This window comes from Adiantum capillus-veneris, chromosome 3, assembly GCF_014529385.1.
Source record: "Adiantum capillus-veneris isolate H3 chromosome 3, ASM1452938v2, whole genome shotgun sequence".
Taxonomy (NCBI): Eukaryota; Viridiplantae; Streptophyta; class Polypodiopsida; order Polypodiales; family Pteridaceae; genus Adiantum; species Adiantum capillus-veneris.
The window spans coordinates 80,025,798-80,042,913 of NC_140933.1; the positions used below are offsets into that span (position 1 = coordinate 80,025,798).

Below are 17,116 nucleotides of genomic sequence, written 5' to 3' on the forward strand. Positions count from 1 at the left end.
TCCTACTCCGGTCTCTACGTAGTCATTGTTATCATTGGGATTATCATGCTCTTTATGAGTCTACATACCTACGGCTACGATCCCTTCTATATTCAAATTTCGTTCTCTATCAAGGTCTCTTCGTCTTTCATAATTTTCTCATGTCGAACATGTCTACCACGATCTCCATTAACATGTCTATTGCAATCTCCATCACCATCTCTTCCATGACTTCTGCCTTCGTGTGGACTATAACTTTGATTCTCCCTTTGTCGTCACAGCCAGAAAGCCCATGCAGTCCTCCTTGTCTGCAGTCTACCCTTAATGCAGAAGAACAGCATGAATGCTAGTAAGAACTTTTGGTAAAACAATCGAGAAACTCATCACCAATAGAGGGAGAGAAACTCTGCACAGCCGGTAAATAGAGCTTCCACCATAGTCTATAGCATTGATTACCAGTGCTGCATCGCCACCCTCTGTTGCCGTTTGGCACACTGAAAATACACATAGCAACGCAGCCAACATAGGGTTTAGACATGAGCCTTGTTGAACTCTACAAGTAGTGTTGGCTGCTAGCCTTGCACCTGCACGTTGCCATACTGGGCAATGTCCCATCAGCCAGCTGAAGGTACCGACCTCCCTCTGCAAGCCCATTATCTGAAGGTTCCAAGCTCCATGGGGTCTCAAAAACCGGAACAAGACGGGGACGATGACATGTGACGAGGCCCAAGGTGTTGAGAGCTTGTGGTGTTGATGACGAGTAGACCTTCCAAGTTCCGCCTCAGGCTTCATTACAGCAGAACTGGTCGTCTCCATCCACATGCCAGGCCCTATCCCGGTATGCACACAAGAGAGCGAATCCCGGTATGCACACAAGAAAGTGAACCTATCAGCAGCAGAGAGAGGGATGAGACTGGTTTTGTTCTTTTTGTCACAGATTTCCAACATGGTGATGATTGAGCAAGAGTAACCCACACTGAAAACGCTGTCGGAGAGAAGACACTAGCAGAGAGGGGGGGTTGGCAGGCAGCAAATGCTCGGCTGTTGCGACAAGAGAGAAACCGGGAGGAAAAACGCAGGGCTGTGCTGTTTATTAATTAGATATCAACCGCTGCTTATATGGCTGCATGCTTTTCATGCAAAGCAACACGGATTGGCCGTACAATATGGCAGTAACCTGACATCAGAGAACTGGTCTACGTGGACGAGGCTGCGAGCTTATTAGGGAAAAAAAAAATTCACCTGATTGACCGAAGATTGTGCAAACATGAAAGTTTAAAGACTCAGATTTTGCATCTAAGTATTGCCCAGCTTATGTAGCATGGTCGCAATGGAAGATTAAACACAGATATTATTGCATTGTCAGAGGGTTTCTATCCATTCAAAAGAACCATAGCCCAACCAAAGATGCCTAAATCTGATTCCTCATGGACACACACTCTCTCTCTCTCCAAAATAGTTTAGCAGAGTGGCTATCCCAACAGGGACAAGGTCAAGGAAGATAAATTGTGACTCTGGCTGCAGCTATTACTGAGCTCAGAGCTAGTCAAGGCCACGCTTTCCTATGCGAAGACCCACAAGAGCTCAAAGCATGCCGGAGACCCGAGGCTGTGCTAGATATCAAGACAGAAAGCGAGAGCCTAAAATCTCTCTATGATGATAGGGATCTCCTAGTTTGATCATACGTATATACCTTGTAGCATGCTAGCAGCATGATCAACTTCACTAGCACGCGCACGCACGCACACAAAAGCAGATAATTTTCTGCTGAAAATATGTTTCCATGTCGCTCCGAGGTTACAAAATGTTGATAATGCCAGAGTTCTGGATGATTGTCCTACCACTTCGTTACTAGAACAATTCCATCCTGAGCAAACATACATCTGCATTCACACGCATGTGCACCAACACATGCCTCACACGTACAGGAGGGAATCAAGCAGTAAATATTTGTGGCCAGGGCACCTTGCGATGAAGCACGCTCACTTCCAAAAACTGAGCACCCAGCTCCGGACTGCTAAATCACAGCTCGTATTTATAAGTGAAGTCTCATCACCACACATTTGTTGTTATAAAGTCCCAATGCTACTCTAGTCGTAGAAAAGAGTCGAAGTTACACAGGCTACAGGACTTCATACCACAGTACCGAAAGCTATGCTAAGCAACATGTCCACTTAAGAACTCGGTGTTAAATCCTAATTGGGCTCTTGCACCCTCTCAAGGTAGTGGCAAAATGGAGCAACATACATCCAGTATGCTGGTACCGTAGGTAGCTCTCTAAGATTTGAAGACTTTGAACCAGCTATGGCATTTTGAGCTGTTCAAGGATCTCTGTTTGGATGCACAGCACCATTCCTCATTCCCTGACAGACACCTTCCACACATCACAATATGAAAACCCCTCCTTGATACGCCTCTTCTCATAGAAATAAGGCCCTGGCCCTGCATTAAAATCAGAATGCCGGAAACTTAAACAGCAAATCTAATAGTGTCTCCAAAGACTACAAAAAGTTTTATCCACAATGTACTGTTGCTTACTCTGCATTGGTTCTGCGCCAGGAGCAAGTGTGATCATGACTTATGCACCTAAACAGTGTACATGAACCACAAGCCACCATATCCCACTAAGCCAATAGGTATCTGACAAAACGCACTGAAGAGTGAAGCTACGTGGCTCTCCCAAGTGTTTCTTTTGATAGTTTCTCCATGCCTCCTAGGGCTCCTGCAAAAGAAAAGTTAGCGAATGAGCCAGCCAAAGTTAAACAAAGACAGCGCGACAAACTAGCAAAGCAAAGTAGCTCTCTCAAACCTGTTCCTTGGTCTTTGGTAGATCACCGTCTTCACTTTCCTGACCTTCAGCTTCTTGCTCTTGGTCTAGGCCACCTTCCTGACGTTTACCTTCTTTTTCACCTTCATCTTCACCTTCTTCTCCAACTTCCTGTTTCCCTCCCTCTTCTCCTTCCTCTTCTCCTTCCTCGTCTCCTTCCTCCTCTTCTTCCTCCTCTTCCTGTTCACAAATTTTTGTGATCATGTACACTATAGACCATAGTTCTAATATCCAAGGCATAGAAAACAAGAAACTACCTCCTTTTCTCCTATGTCAACAGCTCCTGCAATGGCATCCTCAAAATCCTTTTCCTACAATCCACTCCAGCATTAAAACTTCAGATAATGGAAAACAGAGAAACCACTTGTTCCAATTAATTCCTCCCTTGAATTGCTAAAGCAATTACAAAGCCATCCATAAGTGTTGAAGAAGTTGCATTTAAAAAACCATTGATGAAGCTAACAAAGTGCTTAGTAAGTTTCAAAAGCTCACAAGCCTATAAAATGTAAATATAAGCTAAAGCCACATGCCAATCTAATTTTCTAACGCAAAAGAAATATAACTGTATGTGAAAATATGTAACATCACCAATAGGTCAATGTCTTCGCCTATTTAGCTTTGATGCCAGCTGGCAAAGGCTACAGCCAGAAGACATTTTCTATAATATAATCTTACTTTACATGTTGATGTGTTTTGTGCAGGCAAGGCACAAATGTTTTCTTACTACTGGGCTCATCAATGTACTATGTTAAACTTTCCAAGTTACAACGCAAGTACATTGAAAGCGCGAACAAGCTTTTTGTGCCTCCTACACAAACCTAATTGATTCAAAGAGTGGTAGTTTTAACGAGCACAAACCATGGCAGTCTGACTAGCCGCTTCCTTCTCATGAATTTTCTTCAATTGTTCCTTGCTCATTAGCCTTCCAGCCTGTTAGCAGTGTCATAAAACTCTAGAGACATAAGAATGTTACATAAGATAAAACCAAAATCACTGCTGAAGGCAAAGAGTGTTCCAAAGGACTGATAGAAACCATATGCATGCATTCGTTCATGTGTGTGTGTGTGCGCGTATGCACACTCAAAATTGTAATTGTATGGGAATCAACCACAACCACAAAAAGAACAAACCTTACGAAGAGACTCCAAAAGATCTTCATGGGGCTCATGAAAATTTGGTCCCCGATAATCAGCTTTTGCATTTGGATCCTGATAGTAGTTGATTGTCGGGTAGACTGGATCACCACCCCAAACTGAAGAAAACAAAAGAAACAAGTATGGAACACTCTTCAAGCAACTGAATATTCTTGACCAATGCATAGTGATACAAACTCTTACAGCAAACGGAAAATCATCAATACAAGCACTGCAGTATGTTGGTTATCAAGACTACTGTCATACACCAACACCCAATCTCCCTTCGCAATAGCAAGGTCTGAATCAGCACATCGGTGTTTTTGTCCACTCTTTATCCTACTGCTTTCATGGCCTTACCTTTTCTTCTCTCATGGGCAGAGCTCCACCTATGGAATTTCTTACAGAGTAGACGTTGGTGTTGCTCTCGGCTCCTCTCCTACTGCAATTGGATGAGTATCAACATGTGCACATGTATACAGCCAGACCCCTCATGGACCAGATACACCATTCGCATGACATTGGCCAAGTGGCTCTCATAATCCCACATCTCAATACTATTTATTATCTATGTGCATGCTCCATATGTGATGCATGGTAGCACTTCAAGAACCACAGTTCTGAGCAAAATAACCAAATATAACCAATGGAACTTTGAAACAAAGAAAGAAAATAAGAATCTTTCTTCTGTAGCAGACGCAAATGACTCAACTGAATATTTAAAAGTTTTTAAGCAATCAGAACGCAAAACAAACCGTGCAATGGTAAAATGGACATCTTGCAATCACTGCTTTTATCTGTAAGTTAAGCTTTAGCAGGCCAAGTCCCCCATTTATGCATTTACAAAACACAAAACTGTGCACTGTGCTTGCACTAAGATGATCGAAGTTCGTAGTAGCTCCAACAACTTTGGGAATGCATCAGCAGTCAAGCTAACAAGACATGGGGGTCAAAAAAGTATGCCCAAATGCACCAGCATTCGACTGTTATAACCTACCCAGCAGTCAAGGTAAAAAAGCTTTCTAGTGTGTAAGGAAAGAAGAACTCTATGTGGACTCTGGAGAAGCAAAAAACAACCACCAATCATGCTTTCTTCTTTCTATAGAATCTGATCTGATTATGGGAGATTAAACATTGTACCTGATTTTTTTTCCTCTAGGGTCATACGCATGCATAGTGGGTCCCTTTGAATGCGAGGATCAGTTCCCATCATTACACGATACTCTGCCAATGTCTGGTGCTCGAACATCTGCATTAACTGTACAGATTCACCCTCTCCTGTCTCTTCATAGTGTTTTTGCACAGCTTCTTTCGAAGTATCTTTATCCCAAGCTCTCACCCACTCTTTGTAGTATGCCATTGCACCTAACTCTTCTCGTCTTTTTTTCTCCATATCAAGCCTACACGCACCAAAGAAATTAAGAGACGTCCAGAATTACCACTTAGTTCTCGTCGAAAAAAAAACACCTGGAAGCTGTTATGCAAGTTTGACAACAAAGCCATCCAAAATGAAAAAGATCCTACCTTTCTTGCGAGAGAGCTTCTTTCCGAGCACGGGCAAGAACTGTTTCAGTCACAGTAGGTTTGTCACTAAATAGCTTTATTTGTCCCCTCTTTGCAGCTGCCGTCGCCAAGACCTACCAAATTAAGAATGCTTTCTTGAGAATTCAAAATACGCAATGGTGCAACTCCTTAGATTGAACTATGTTATTCATACTGCAAAGGGATCCGTAGGAGGTCTGCTGAATTCATGCCAAGGCTCCTTTTCTGGAGGGATTTTACGCCAATTGAACCACAGCTTGTCATCAGGCAAAGGCTTCAAGTCCTCCTGTGGCTTCTCATCCTTTGGCTTCTCAGGCTCTTTTTCATTGAGGTCCTTGTATGTGACATACTCATTCCTATATTCATCTTCATCATCTTCCTCATTAAAATTATAGACTTGCACACCTTCAAGAAAGCAGGTACCTCAGTTACGTAAGAATAACCATTAAAGTTTCTTAAGAAACTGCTTTGCAGGTACTAGTTTTGAAGTAAGTAGCAAAGATTCCATGATAAGATTATCTATATATGTTGCATTCTCAACGATTTTATATAAAGAAATATATACATACAATGAAATAAAGATGATAATTCTGCGAAAACATCAACAAGCCAAGCTTCAGAACATACTAGAACTGGTAAACTGTCGAAATTCAGCATTCAATACTCTTTTAGGTCTAGGCATACGCAATATTTGAAGGTTGGAATATCATCACATGCGCATGTGGTTCCGCGTGCCATGGTGACTTCAAAGCATCCCAAGGAAAACTAGGCAACTCTAGGGGATCATGTCTGGAAAGTCTACAAGATGATGTCTGGTAACAAAAGTAGAATCTCAGGCACTATCTGTTAAGCCACGGTAGTTTCTGTATGGTCATATGGCTGTGCAGCTGAACATGTGGGGGGCAGTTTAAAAATTGGCTGTTTTCAATCTACTGATGTGGCAGTTTATTGACGTTGGGGACAATTTTTTGACTGTTTTGGGTGCCTTGTTCGCCTTGAGAGCCTTCGCCTCTTGTAGTGTGAAGGCAAAGGGCTTCAAGCGTCTTGGGCGTGCACACACACATTGGGATAAAGCATCTCAAGAGTAAAGCACTCATCCATCTGCTTGGGATGCTCATGCAATCCATGTCAAGCATCCCAAGGAAAGACAAAGTGCTTTGATTGGACTTGCCGCAATTGTGGCAAGACTGCCTAAGCTGCCTCACGCGATTAGAGGACCAACTTGCCAAGTTGCCGGGAAAAATTTCGTCAGGCACTCATGTCCTGAAGAATGTCCAAAAAGCCACTCTTGAAAGAACTCGAAATAATCCCAGGTGCAAGAGGGCCGTGGCGGTTGGCGAGGATGGCAAGCCAAAGTGTGTGTTTCGAGAGCATCAGGAGAATGCTCCAATAGCTACCGGTACTAGTTAATCTCCCAATGCGACCCATGATCCATCCCTCTTCTGTCAAAGGTGTAGCAGAAGGTGAATAGGATGACGGCAGAATCTGCAACCGGTAAGGAAAGACTTGATCAAGGACAGCCAACGAACCTCCAATCTACCACGATTAACCTCCTCTGAATCAGCCTCAAATTGCGGGCAGCCCTTTGTAGCAGAGATGCAAGGCCTAGAGCAGTCCGTCCAGTGTGGATCTGCAAGAGCAACACACAAACAAGAGAGAGAGAGAGAGAGAGAGAGAGAGAGAGAGAGAGAGAGAGAGAGAGAGAATTTTAACGTCTTAGGAAACTATCGATGCATTGCCATAGACACGAGATACAACCCGGGGGGCGGGCGGGGGAGGGGGGGGGGGGGGCTGGGGGGCTATATAGGGACCACCGACTCATGATCGAGTACCCCATAAAAACCCCACAATCCACCAATCCAAGGTGGCATTGAAGGATAAATTTTTAAGTCACCTGAGCTAGCGGTTTGGCGAAGATATCAACAGGGTTATCTGACGTGGAAGAGTACTCGAGCCATATGGTACCATCAAAGGTCCTCTCTTGAAAAAGTGCTACCGTCTCTCTGATTTTTTCCAGGCATGAAATGTCACGAGTCTGTGGCAACTAACTTTACTTGTTGATTTCTTTTCGGGGGAATTTTCTTGGACTTGTTTTAAAGCACCCCTCTGGAAATGCCAATGCCCGAGTTGCATGGTGTGAGGCGGACAGTGAGAGTCTAGGTCGGATGGCCAATGAGCACTAAAGTTGGACAAATGGACTAAGGTTAGCCACGGTAGGGCTATGAGTGTAAATCACCTGATAGCTGGCCGACATTGCATTTTTCGATGTAGTTCTAGTGGTGATTGATGGTCATACGACCCATGTGAGTGCCATGGAAGCATCTCCTAAAATTTAGGAAACTGCTATTTTGGAAAAAAAAAGTGTTCGCGTCATTAGCTCTGGAATGACAAGTTACTCTGCCGCGAAGTCAACTGGGCAACCGGTCGGGAGATTTTTAGGCGGCAACCCCGAAACGGGCAAAAGCTTGTAATTGTGTCAAGTGACACATTTCTATGCACTTTCCTCATGCAAGAGAAGGTAGCGCTGAATTTATAGCTGGGAGGCTCATTTTGGAGTTGTCTGTCACAGGTTAAGAGCTATGGAGTGCTTTCTTTCCCTCTTATGCACAGTGCGGTGCCAGGAGTGATGCCCTGCACGCTACGCACTGCTCTCTCCCCCCCCCAACGAGCAGTTATGTATGCCCCTCAAGTGGACTTCTCGTTTGACCAATGTACAGTTGTGTGGGTTCATGCACGATTGCCGAGGCAAGAGCCTCTTGCACAGGTACTGGATTAGCTAGTGGCTAACCCCTACAGGTACAGGTGAATTCGGAGAGGTTTCACGCGAGAAGTCTCGTCCGATTCAAAGGGCAAGTAGCCCTCTAGGTGCGGGAGCTCGAGGACTTGCTACGGATGCGACCGGCACGCGAAACGGAGCCCAAAACAGGGAATTACAGCCTGCTGTGTATTTTTGCAGGTTTAGGGTTTCGGCCCTAAACAGTCCCTAATACCCCCAGGAGGTTCGGGGACGCGAGGGGACCGCTGTAGAGGTGATCTGGCGCATTTTCGGGGCACGAAACAGAGAATTCAGCGTGCAGCAGATTCTCGCCAGGTTTCGTAAAGTGTCCATATGCGTCAGGAAAGTCATCTATTGCGTGGGGAAACTGACTGTGAAGCGTCCTAGTACAGTTATGCTGTTGAAATCGGGCCAGAACAGATGGATTTCAGCCCGGATTGTGCGGGACAGCTTGTAGGAAATCACAGGTTTTATTCCCTCTGTTAAGAATAAAGAAATACCGAAAGGGGCGCCAACCTTTGGGGCCTACAGGTGTGGATGTCTGCTTGGGAGCATTCTAGCTTCCTGGCCGTGCTTTTGTTTGGAAGTGTAATCCCATTCCCAGTTACAGGTTCCTTTTAAGTAATTGCTTTGTCTCGTTTAGTCAAGTGTTAAGAATCGGGTGAAAGCTAAAGTCCACCGCCCCACGGGCCGGTTTCATGGCTCCATTGCCGGGACAAGATCATTTTTCCTTCAAGAAGTGAGCCTTGGTTGGTTTGCGGCGAAGACACCAACAAAGGGAAGGGCATTATGGAAGAGGGTTCCTCTTCGAAGGACAGGCAGGAAACTCCTATGGTCTTCGAGATTGGCGAGAGCTCACGGCCACGTCAATCTGTACCTCCTGTTGATGTGACTGTCCCTCCAGTAGTACAAGGCTTTATGATTGGGCAACTTGAGGATGATGCATTCAAGACTCAGTTAGTTGCCGCGGTGAATGTGTTTTCACAGCTAGTGCAAAATCCAAGGTTTATGGAGTTCTTGCAAATGCCACCAGTGCAATAGCAAAATAGGCAACCTACACCACATACAGAGCTTGTTGAGGCTCAAGCCCAAGTACTTCATGCGACTCAGCAGGACAGGGAACACTCGCATGTTGAGGAGTCAAGGGCTCCAAAACAGGTTCCTCCCGTGCTTGAACAGGTGGCTAGAACGCCTATTCCACAGGTTATGCCAGTTCAGCCCGCCACCTTTCAAAGCCGCATGCTGTCTTGAATGGACAGGGAACTGGATACCAAGCTATGCACCCACTTTCTCCACCACCCACGGTACATCCTGGGTATTTCGGGGGTGGATCTGTGTTCCAAAGTATGGCTGGTTATGCGCCTGGAAGTCGTACATACCAGGAATAGTGTTTGGGGGTATGCAAGGCATGATGCCAAACCCCATGTATGGTAGTATCGACATGCAGCAAGGTTTTCAATGCAACCAGGGCCAGTTTGAGGTGCCACAGGGTCATTTTGGCATGGCTTGTTTTTCTAGATAGCAGCCAGATATTGCACCTCTGACGCAAAATGTTAATGGCAAAGATGTGCCGATCATGCCTACTACAATGCCCATGTTGCAGACTATTCCTTATGACAATTTGGGGGCACTAGAAAAGCCGAAAGCTTACAAAGAAGGTGGTGCAGCTGTAAAGTTCAGCACTTTTAGTGGCTTCGAGGATAAAGCAAAGGCTCTCACTTTCCTCCAGCAGTTTGATACAGCTTATGCAGGAGGGAATTTTACAAAGGCCTCTAAAGTAAGAAAGCTGCCACTTTCTTAAAGGACAATGCGCTTACATGGTGGACGACACTGCTAATGCAAGGACAGGCACCTGCCACTTGGGTTTACTTCAAGCAAATGTTTGCATCTGCACTTAGGTTTACTTCAAGCAAATGTTTGCAAATGGTTGTTAAATGAATTTGAAGCCGACGTCGTGATAGATTGGGACCAGCTTACTTCGGCTACATGCAAGAGCTTGTTGGAGTACAATAGGAGGTTTTGTAAAGTGTTACTCTCAGTGACCTCCTACAACTTTGTGCCATTGACAGAGCAGATAGAGAAGTATTGTTGTGGGCTGCCTAAGGGCTTCGTGATTACTGTACCAAGAACAGAGTGGCTACCCTCACTCAGCTTATGGAAGTTGCTAACACTGGTCTTGCCTTGTTGAAAGGAGAAGACAGTGGGTTTCCGAGCAACGAGAAAGGAGGGCAGCAAAAGAAAAATTCAGCAAAGCAGCCCTTTACGAAAGCCGCTCCTGAAGCGTTCCAGGGGCCAGCGAAGTTCAATAAAGGCGAGACTTCTAGAGTGCACGCAAAGAAGCAAAAAAGGAAGCCTTTTATGCATAAGACGCCCGAGGAAAAGAAGGTCTTGATGGCTGAAAACAAGTGCTTTATATGCGAGCAGACTGGTCATTTTGCAGCCAACTATCCACAAAAGAAAAGGCCAGCTGACTCAGATGACAAAGAGGACAGGTAAGGAAAGAAGCCTATGCCTTCGGCAGGTTTAGTGCCAGACATGTTGGGCGACAGGCCTAGTACAGATGCCAGTGAGTTATGCAGAGCGTGGGGTAAAGTTAGAGACCAGATGGCACTCATCTTCTTTGATCCAGGTGCCAAAGCAAACTTTATCACGCTAGAATTAGCTATGAAGCTGGGCAACAGAGCTGAAGAGATGGATCATGGGGTACACCGCAGAGGCAAGATTGGCATGCCCTCGCCACTCAGAGTGCGTCACTCCCATCATTGGAAAGCTGCGTCTACATATTCAGTCGTATGTGGACACAGAAGAGTTCTACATCATGCCGTTGGAAGGATGTGATGTCTTGTTGGGGATCCCGTGGATGTTCCGAGTGCAAGGAGTCTTGGATGCCTACAACAAAAAGATCACTGTACAGCATAGGGGCAAAACTCACATCTTGGATGTAAAGCTAAAAGGAGAGTCAGTCCCTATTGTATCTGCTTCTGCTATCACTTCTGTAATAAAGAATCATCTTTCTGCGTACTTGATTTTTGCACGTGATGTTTCAGATAGTTGCCAGTCAAATTTATATGTGTTAGATAAAGACAGGTTAGCATTTTTGCAAACGTTTAATGGCTGCTTTTCTAATTCATTACAGTCTCAAATACCACCGGAGAGGCCCGAGGATCATGCGATTGATTTGGTGCCAAGTTGTAGCCCACCAAATAGGCCACAGTATAGGGTTAGTGAGGCGCAATGGAAAGAGATTATGAGCCAAGTGGAGGAGCTCTTAGAGAAAGGGTTGATTCAGCCTAGCTCGTCACCCTATTGCTCTACAGTGCTCTCAGTACAGAAAAAGGATGGCTCCTGGCGCATGTGTGTTGAATAAGAATACCATCAAGAATAGGTTTCCTATTCCAAGGATTGATGATATTCTTGACCGCCTAGAGGGTGGCAGTTTTCAGCAGGATCGACTTTAAAAGTGGGTACCATCAGATTCAAATTAGGCCTGAGGATGTGCACAAGACTGCATTTAGAACGACATTTGGTCTCTACGAGTTCTTAGTGATGCCATTTGGTCTTACGAATGCTTCTGCTACGTTCAATAGAATGATGGATAGGATCTTCCGTCCATATCAGAACTTTATTGGCACATTCTTTGATGACATGATAGTCTACTCGAAGAATGAAGAGGAGCATAGGCATCACTTAACCATTGTGTTCGAAGAGTTTCACAGGAACAGATTGCTCATCAATGGCAAGAAAAGCGAGTTCTTCTTGGAAGAGATCCACTTTCTCGGGACACATTGTGTCAAAAGATGGTGTCTGAATGGATCCTGCGAAGGTTTAAGCAATCAAGACATGGCCAACTTAAAGGAATGTGCACGATGTCCGTAGCTTCTTAGGGCTATGTTCTTACTACAGAAGATTCATTTGCAACTTTGCAAAGATTGCTTCACCTTTACATGCTTTGCAAAAGAAAGAGGTCACTTTTAGATGGACCCAAAAAGAGATTTCAGCTTTTAATCTCTTAAAGGAAAAGATGACTTCATTGTTTTGCCAGACCTCAGGAAGTCATTTGTGGCCCAGTGTGACGATTGTGGCAGTAGCATTGGTGCACTGCTAATGCAAGATGGCAGGGTAGTAGCCTATGAGAGCAGAATCTTGCAAGGGCCAGAGATGACCATGCAGGTCTATGAAAAAGAGTTATTGGTTGTGATTCATGCGCTCTTAAGTTGGAAACACTACCTGCTAGGTGTTGATTTTGCTATCCAAACGGATCATCAGACCTTGCGATACTTTCTAACACAGTCAAAGCTATCGGAAAAGCATATGCGATGGGCAAACATTCTTTCCATGTTTCACTTCCAGATTGTGCATGTGGAAGGCAAGAAGAATGTTGTGGCTGATGCGTTATCAAGAAAGCCACAAATTTCAGCTGTGTCAATTCCTTATCATCATGAACTTGATGACATGAAGGAACACTATGCGAGTGACGAAGATTTTGCAAGGATCTTCGAACAGTTACAAGGACAACGTCATGAGCACTACCTCCTCAGAGATAGTTTTATGATGATGCATGGCAGACTCTGTGTCACTAGGCCATTGCGACATAAGGTCATGGTAGAGAGTCATGTCCCACCGTATGCAGGGCATCGTGGTATAGATGCTACAGTGAAAGCGGTTGAGACATTCTTTTATTGGCCTACCTTGAGAAGAGATGTGGATGCCTTTGTGCGAGCATGCCTGATTTGCCAAAAGGTCAAGTTTGACAGGCAAAAGGCACCAGTGCTGCCATTGCCGATTCCAGATAAACCATGGGAAAGCATAGCTATGCATTTTATCTTTGATCTTCCCAGAAGACAAACAGGAAATGATGGAATCTGGACCATTATTTGCCGGTTCACCAAGCAAGCTCATTTCATTCCTGTGAGGAAGAAGATAAAACCAGATCAGATGGCACGTCTCTTTATGTGCAATATCTTTAAGTACCATGGTATGCCACAGTTGATTGTCAGTGACCGTGACCCACGGATGACAAGTCTATTCTAGAGAGCATATTTGAGTAAGTTCTCATCGCTGTTTCATCCACAGACAGATGAGCAGTCAGAAGAGGCAAATTCTACTGTCTTGCATCTGCTTAAGTGCTATGTGTCAGAGCACATGGCGAAGTGGGAGCAATATTTACCGTTGGTTGAGTATGCGTACAATAATACAGTGCATTCTTCAACGGGCAAAGCACCTTTTGAAATTGTCGAAGGTCATGTGAAAGTTCCTCCCATTCTACGTACCAAGGAAAAGATCTTTCAAGCAGATCAATATGTACAGAATATAGATGAAATGTACCAAAACATAAAGCATGCCCTTGAAAGGACACGGGCAGAGCAAAAGAAAGTTGTTGATCTCCACCGTCATGAATTGCTGTTTTCACTTGGTGATTGGGTACTGTTGCGGTTTGAAAAGGCACGATTGAAGAAGCGAAAAGGTAAAGAAAGTCTCTTTACAAAGCTTAGTATGCGTTATTATGGGCCTTTTCAAGTAACAGAGAAGATCAGTGACGTCAGTTATAGGCTCAAATTGCCTGAGAACTGGAAGATTCACAATGCCCTTCACGTGAGTCTTCTCAAACCATTTATTGGTGATGTGCCAGAGGATATGCCACTTGAAGAGCAGCAAAAAATTGAAGAGCTTGATGAAATTTTGGTCCCAGAACAGATCATGGCACACAAGGAAAGAAAAATCAAAGGCAAGGTTACAAGGCGATATTTGGTGAAGTTCAAGAACTATCCACCTATGGATGCAAAGTGGATGGAAGAGAGTGAACTGTTCATACATGAGTTAACAAGTGTTGAATACACAAGAGTGTTAACTATGAGCATGTATGTCTCGTACCACGTCGACCAGGTGTGTACACACGAAAAGGTGTTGTACACACTAATGGATTGATATTCATGCAAACGAGGACGTTCACGATTTCAAGAGGGGGGTATGTCACGAGTCTGTGGCAACTAACTTTACTTGTTGATTTCTTTTCGGGGGAATTTTATTGGACTTGTTTTAAAGCACCCCTCTCGAAATGCCAATGCCCGAGTTGCATGGTGTGAGGCGGACAGTGAGAGTCTAGGTCGGATGGCCAATGAGCACTAAAGTTGGACAAATGGACTAAGGTTAGCCACGGTGGGGCTATGAGTGTAAATCACCTGATAGCTGGCTGACATTGCATTTTTCGATGTAGTTCTAGTGGTGATTGATGGTCAGACGACCCATGTGAGTGCCATGGAAGCATCTCCTAAAATTTAGGAAACTGCTATTTTGGAACAAAAAAAGTGTTCACGTCATTAGCTCTGTAATGACAAGTTACTCTGCCGCGAAGTCAACTGGGCAACCGGTCGGGAGATTTTTAGGCGGCAACCCCGAAACGGGCAAAAGCTGCTTGACAAGTTACTCTGCCGCGAAGTCAACTGGGCAACCGGTCGGTAGATTTTTAAGGGGCAACCCCAAAACGGGCAAAAGCTTGTAATTGTGTCAAGTGGCACATTTCTATGCACTTTCCTCATGCAAGAGAAGGTAGCGCTGAATTTATAGAGCAGGGAGGCTCATTTTGGAGTTGTCTGTCACAGGTTAAGAGCTATGGAGCGCTTTCTTTCCCTCTTATGTACAGTGCAGTGCCAGGACTGATGCCCTACACGCTACGCACTGCTCTCTCTCCCCCCTACGAGCAGTTATGTTATGCCCCTCAAGTGGGCTTCTCAATTGACCAATGTACAGTTGTGTGGGTTCATGCGCGATTGCCGAGGCAAGAGCCTCTTGCACAGGTACTGGATTAGCTAGTGGCTAATCCCCCACAGGTACAGGTGAATTCGGAGAGGTTTCACATGATAAGTCTCGTCCGATTCAAAGGGCAAGTAGCCCTCTAGGTGCGGGAGCTCGAGGACTTGCTACGGATGCGACCGGCACGAGAAACGGAGCCCAAAACAGGGAATTACAGCCTGCTGTGTATTTTTGCAGGTTTAGGGTTTCGGCCCTAAACGGTCCCTAATACCCCCAGGAGGTTCGGGGACGCGAGGGGACCGCTGTAGAGGTGATCTGGCGCATTTTCGGGGCACAAAACAGAGAATTCAGCATGCAGCAGATTCTCGCCAGATTTTGCAAAGTGTCCGTATGCGTCCAAAAAGTCATCTATTGCGTGGGGATACTGACTGCGAAGCGTCCTAGTACAGTTATGTTGTCGAAATCGGGCCAGAATAGATGGATTTCAGCCCGGATTGTGCGGGACAGCTTGTAGGAAATCACAGGTTTTATTCCCTCTGTTAAAGAATAAAGAAACACCGAAAGGGGCGCCAACCTTTGGGGCCTACAGGTGTCGCTCACTGCTTGGGAGCATTCTAGTTTCCTAGCCGTGCTTTTGTTTGGAAGTGTAATCCCATTCCCAGTTACATGTGCCTTTTAAGTCATTGCTTTGTGTCGTTTAGTCAAGTGTTAAAGAATCGGGTGAAAGCTTAAGTCCACTGCCCTGCGGGCCGGTTTCATGAAACACCAGAATCTACGCAATAGCTATACGACTCTGATAGTTCGAATAAATTGTGGTTGTCTGCTACATAAACCCAATCTCTGAAAGCAACCTCTATAACCAAACAGACTCACATGTAGCACTACAAGCAGCATGATACTCAACCTCTGTAAAAGACAAGGCAATTGCAGATTGCTTCCTCTTGCTCCATGAAATCGCTCTTGAGCCAAAAGAAAAGGTGTGGCTTGTAGTCAATTATCGTGAATCTCGATCTCCTCTCCAATTAGAATCACTCCCAAATTTTGTACCTCCAACGGCATACCATATGCTCGATGACTTTGATTGCTTCGAGTACCACAAGATCCAAAAGGCCTCTTGAAGATGTGACTTGCCGCGCTTCTGTAGAAACGAACTCAAAAGTCCCACCGGGAACTGATGTTACAGCGAGTGTTCAACAACCAAATATGAGAGCCAACCAGTTTCCAACACTTTGTAACATCAGCTACATCCAAGGGGTCATATGTCACAAATTGCTGATATGTCAAGCAACATGGAGATTCCGGTCAAGGGGCCTAAACCCTAAGAAGAAGAAGCGGCAAAAGTTTTCACCAACTTACAAGTCCTCGCCGAGGGGCCTAAGTTTAAAGAAGAGTTCTCACCAACTTATGGGACCCCGTTCGATGGGGCCCCAAGCCACTAGAGTTAAAATAAACCAAGACACACACACACACACACAGAAGACCTGCCCGATCGGTTGATGGCGTGGCATGATTGTATGGAAAATCCTGTAAATCACGCTGACATGCCACGTGGCAGTTCCCGGTCTTGCACTGACTTGCTAACGTGGCAAGCTGTACGGCAGTCCGCATTTTCCCTAACAATGCTGACGTGGCAGCTATACGGATTACCTGCTTTTGCGTTGGACTACTTTTTGCAGGCCAAATGCTTTTAGAACTCGAAACTTTTCATGTAATCGCTTTTAGAGGCCAAGGGCCTTTAAATATGAGCGATGGGCTCTCACTCTAGCAGTCTACCCACGGGAGATACAGAGTAGAGCCATGGGAGTTGTTCCTTGTTAATGCAATATAAAGAAATACCGTAAGGGGCGCCAAGGTTTGGGGCCAAAGCTCTCTTGGGATGAAACTCCGCCACTCCCCGTCTCGTGTGTCGTGCATCTCTTTCAATTCCGTTGTTATTTTGAAGTGCTTAAAGTCGTTCGATCTGTTCTTTTCTGTTGGCACGTGGTGCTCGTCCCATTACATCATACACGGACAACTTCTGGTTGGTATCCGTCAAAGTAGAGATAGGGTTGCAGTCAAATTTCAATCATACCAAAAGCCTCCAACGTTTCTTGGACATAGCATCGTTGA

General features: G+C 45.0%; 1 protein-coding gene across 2 annotated transcripts in view; it reads right to left on the bottom strand.

The window, feature by feature from the left end:
- Nucleotides 1–1,964: 1,964 nt before the first annotated feature.
- PTAC12 (plastid transcriptionally active 12) overlaps nucleotides 1,965–17,116 on the bottom strand; it is a 44,021-nt gene continuing 28,869 nt past the window's right edge. Inside the window, exons 3-11 of one of the 2 annotated variants that reach the window (XM_086508796.1) lie at nucleotides 5,657–5,886; nucleotides 5,464–5,576; nucleotides 5,080–5,339; nucleotides 3,937–4,058; nucleotides 3,665–3,736; nucleotides 3,064–3,117; nucleotides 2,789–2,986; nucleotides 2,518–2,692; nucleotides 1,965–2,421 (exon numbers count right to left, since the gene is read on the bottom strand). In XM_086508796.1, the coding sequence (XP_086364922.1) occupies nucleotides 2,558–2,692; nucleotides 2,789–2,986; nucleotides 3,064–3,117; nucleotides 3,665–3,736; nucleotides 3,937–4,058; nucleotides 5,080–5,339; nucleotides 5,464–5,576; nucleotides 5,657–5,886 (1,184 nt within the window). In that variant the 3' untranslated portion in view covers nucleotides 1,965–2,421; nucleotides 2,518–2,557. Of the gene's footprint in view, nucleotides 2,422–2,517; nucleotides 2,702–2,788; nucleotides 2,987–3,063; nucleotides 3,118–3,664; nucleotides 3,737–3,936; nucleotides 4,059–5,079; nucleotides 5,340–5,463; nucleotides 5,577–5,656; nucleotides 5,887–17,116 lie in introns of those variants that run through there. The other variant, XM_086508797.1, reaches the window with a different exon arrangement.